Consider the following 2,741-nt stretch of genomic DNA (forward strand, 5'->3'; position numbering starts at 1 on the left):
GGCCCCTGTCAGCTCTTTCCCATCTCTCTGAGAATTTCTGCCTCTGCCCAGCACCTTGCACTTTCCCTTCCACACCTCCCCCAGTTCTTACTCTTCTGGTGCAAAAAATCCACCACCTACAGCAACACTCACCCTTCAAACTCCTCAGCTGACACAGAATATCCTCCAGGGTTTATCAGCTTCTGTGCTGTGACACATCCAGGGCTGGGGGACACTGGAGATGGCCAGGAGGAGGGGCCCACCTGACCCCAGCACGCAGAGTAGAGATGGTGTTGCATTGTGTCAGATGCACTAGGTGCCTGCGAGTCCTGTGCGCAAGTTTCTTAGCTGTTTCGTCACTAGCTCCCGACTGTACAACACACCCACACTCTTGATACCTACCCTTAATTCTTGCTCACAAACTTCACAAGTCCTAAAACTTAATCATAGCCCAATCTGGCAGCTCATTTGGCTTTGCCTTCTGTTTTTCCTAGAAAGAACGTGATATAAATGTCTGGGGCAGCCAGGAGTGGGGGCCTACCTGTAACCCCAGCACTAGGGAGGCTGTGGAAGGAGGAGCGACACACCTGAGCCTGTCTCAAAAAGATACAAACAGTTAGGGACCTCTAGCATGTATGCTTCCAGTCCACCTGACAGAAAGCAGCACTTTGGCCAGGAGAGGCCTCCAGTAGGCTGAGGCAGGAGGACTGCCATGTCCTGGAGGTCAGCCTAGGCTTCACAGGGAGTTCAAGGCCAACCTGCGCTGCACAGCAAGTCCCTGTCTCAAAAAAAAAAAAAAGAAAGAAAGAAAAGAAAAAGCACTTTGAATTATGTCCAACCTATAGACATTTCTGGCCATTTTACTCTTCAGCTGTTCCATCAACAAGAGCCCTGCCTCACTGTATGACTCCTGCATAGTTCTTCCCAGTCAGTTTCCACACAGGAGGGTGAGGGAAGCTATGAGCAAACCCAACACGGCACGTGAGCAGGACCAGGCTGAGGGACTCTCAGAGGTGACTCTGTGTGCTGCAGCTCATGTGATACACAGGCACAAAGTGCTACGTTTTTTCTGGATAACCACCTCTTCTCTCAAGCATCACTTAATAGTGTAAAGCAGCACCTGTTTCCCTCCCTGTATGAAGACACACAGGGCCAAATAAGGACATTGTGAAAAGAACTAAAAGTGCCGAAGTCACGTTAACAAGCTCATCGTGGAGGCTTCAGAAAATCCCAGCTGGAACCTGAATCAAGGCCCAGGCACAGAGGCACACGCCTGTTATCCCAGCCACTTGGGATGCTGAGACGAAAATCAAAGCGAGAGGCCAGCCTGATGAGATCTGTCTCAATAAAATCTAACAAGGGCTGGGAATGTAGCTCAACGGTACACAAGTGCATGAGGCCTGGGTTCAATCCCCACTACCATCAGAAAAAAGAAATACTAAAGTTCTTTGCCTCTTGTTCCTTATCCTGTAATCTGTAATGTCAGGGTTCAAGAAAAGATTTTATTCCACTGGGCTGTATTTCCATCAAACTTCCAAGTTGCTGTACAAGTTTGCTTGTTTTCCTTTTTTTAGGGCAAAAGAGCAAGTTGGAGGGGGATCTGGGACAGCGTCAGGAGGAAAACACTTCAGTGCTGCGCCCGTGAATTGCACTTCCAGGGTGATTTTCCTTTCCTAGGATGCCTCCCACATTCACAGAATACTTCTGCGTTTGAAAATTTTCTACTGTACAAAGTATGAATGTGTGTGCTCGTATCTACACAGTACTCCTAATACCCTTTTAATCTGTTCATTGTGAAAGGCATCAAAAGATAAAGCTTTTGCTGGGCTGGTGGCTGTCACGGCGGCAGGTCTGTTTCCAAGATCTCTAAATCAACGCAAAGACAACCCTAGTTTCTACGTACTTAGCAACGATACACGTAAGTTTATTTTTCCCCCACATCCCACGCCTGAATTTGCTTTCTGAGAGCCTGTTTAAAAGGAAAGTCTGTCGGGGGCCACAAGCCAGCAAACCGAATCCACAGCCAGGCAGAGTGTGCTGGGGTGGAGGCTGGAGATGCCTCCCGCAGCAGTTATCAGGCTGGACCACGGGACATTGTGATCACTTCCTAAGCAAACAAAGTTTAAAGGACGCGTGTGACCTCGGGAATCCGAGAGGCCGCTAGCGAACCTCTCCGATCGCCCATCCGCCGCCCGCAGCACCAAGGGCCACGGAATGCCCACCTGCTGCTTTGGGCTCCGCTCGCCTCTTCTGGACTCTCACCAGCGACGGAACTTCCCACCCGCCCAGGCCGTGGGACAGCCCCAGCACCGCCCCCAGCGGCCGGCCGGCCCGCCCGGCGCGTTCCGTCGCCCCCACCCGGCCCTCCGCGGAGCCCGGAGTGGAGGGGAACAAGCCTGGCCTGGGGGGCTGACGATAAGCCTCACCCCAGCCCCACGTAGGTCTTCAGAAGGAGCCGGGGCGCCCCTCATCTGTAGCCTTCCGACTTTAAGCCCTAGCAGGGAAGCAGGCCCTCCTCTCGTGGCCCGAGCTCAGGCCAGGAGCGTGTCCCCCGGGTAAGGCGATGGGGCCTCCGTGACCCCGAGTAGGGAAGGGGGTGCCAGGTGCCGACCGGGGTTCGCTGCTCACCAGGAAAGCACAGAGGATGCACCGCAGAGCGTCCAGCTTCTCTTCCTCTTCCTCCTCTTGCAGGACGCCGAGGATGTAGGCGCCATACACGGCTCGGTCCACTCCCAGCGCCTCCAAACGCTCATCCAGCCAGG

The 2,741-nt window shown here is 53.3% G+C and overlaps 1 protein-coding gene across 1 annotated transcript in view; it reads right to left on the reverse strand.

Moving 5' to 3' along the window:
- Window positions 1–2,741, reverse strand: part of Ccdc43 (coiled-coil domain containing 43) — a 12,470-nt gene that overhangs the window by 8,429 nt on the left and 1,300 nt on the right. Inside the window, exon 3 of the mRNA XM_004633939.2 lies at window positions 2,608–2,738. Within this exon, the coding sequence (XP_004633996.1) occupies window positions 2,608–2,738 (131 nt within the window). The remainder of the gene's footprint in view (window positions 1–2,607; window positions 2,739–2,741) is intronic.

The sequence above is a fragment of the Octodon degus genome, unplaced genomic scaffold (assembly GCF_000260255.1).
Source record: "Octodon degus isolate 3935 unplaced genomic scaffold, OctDeg1.0 scaffold00056, whole genome shotgun sequence".
Taxonomy (NCBI): Eukaryota; Metazoa; Chordata; class Mammalia; order Rodentia; family Octodontidae; genus Octodon; species Octodon degus.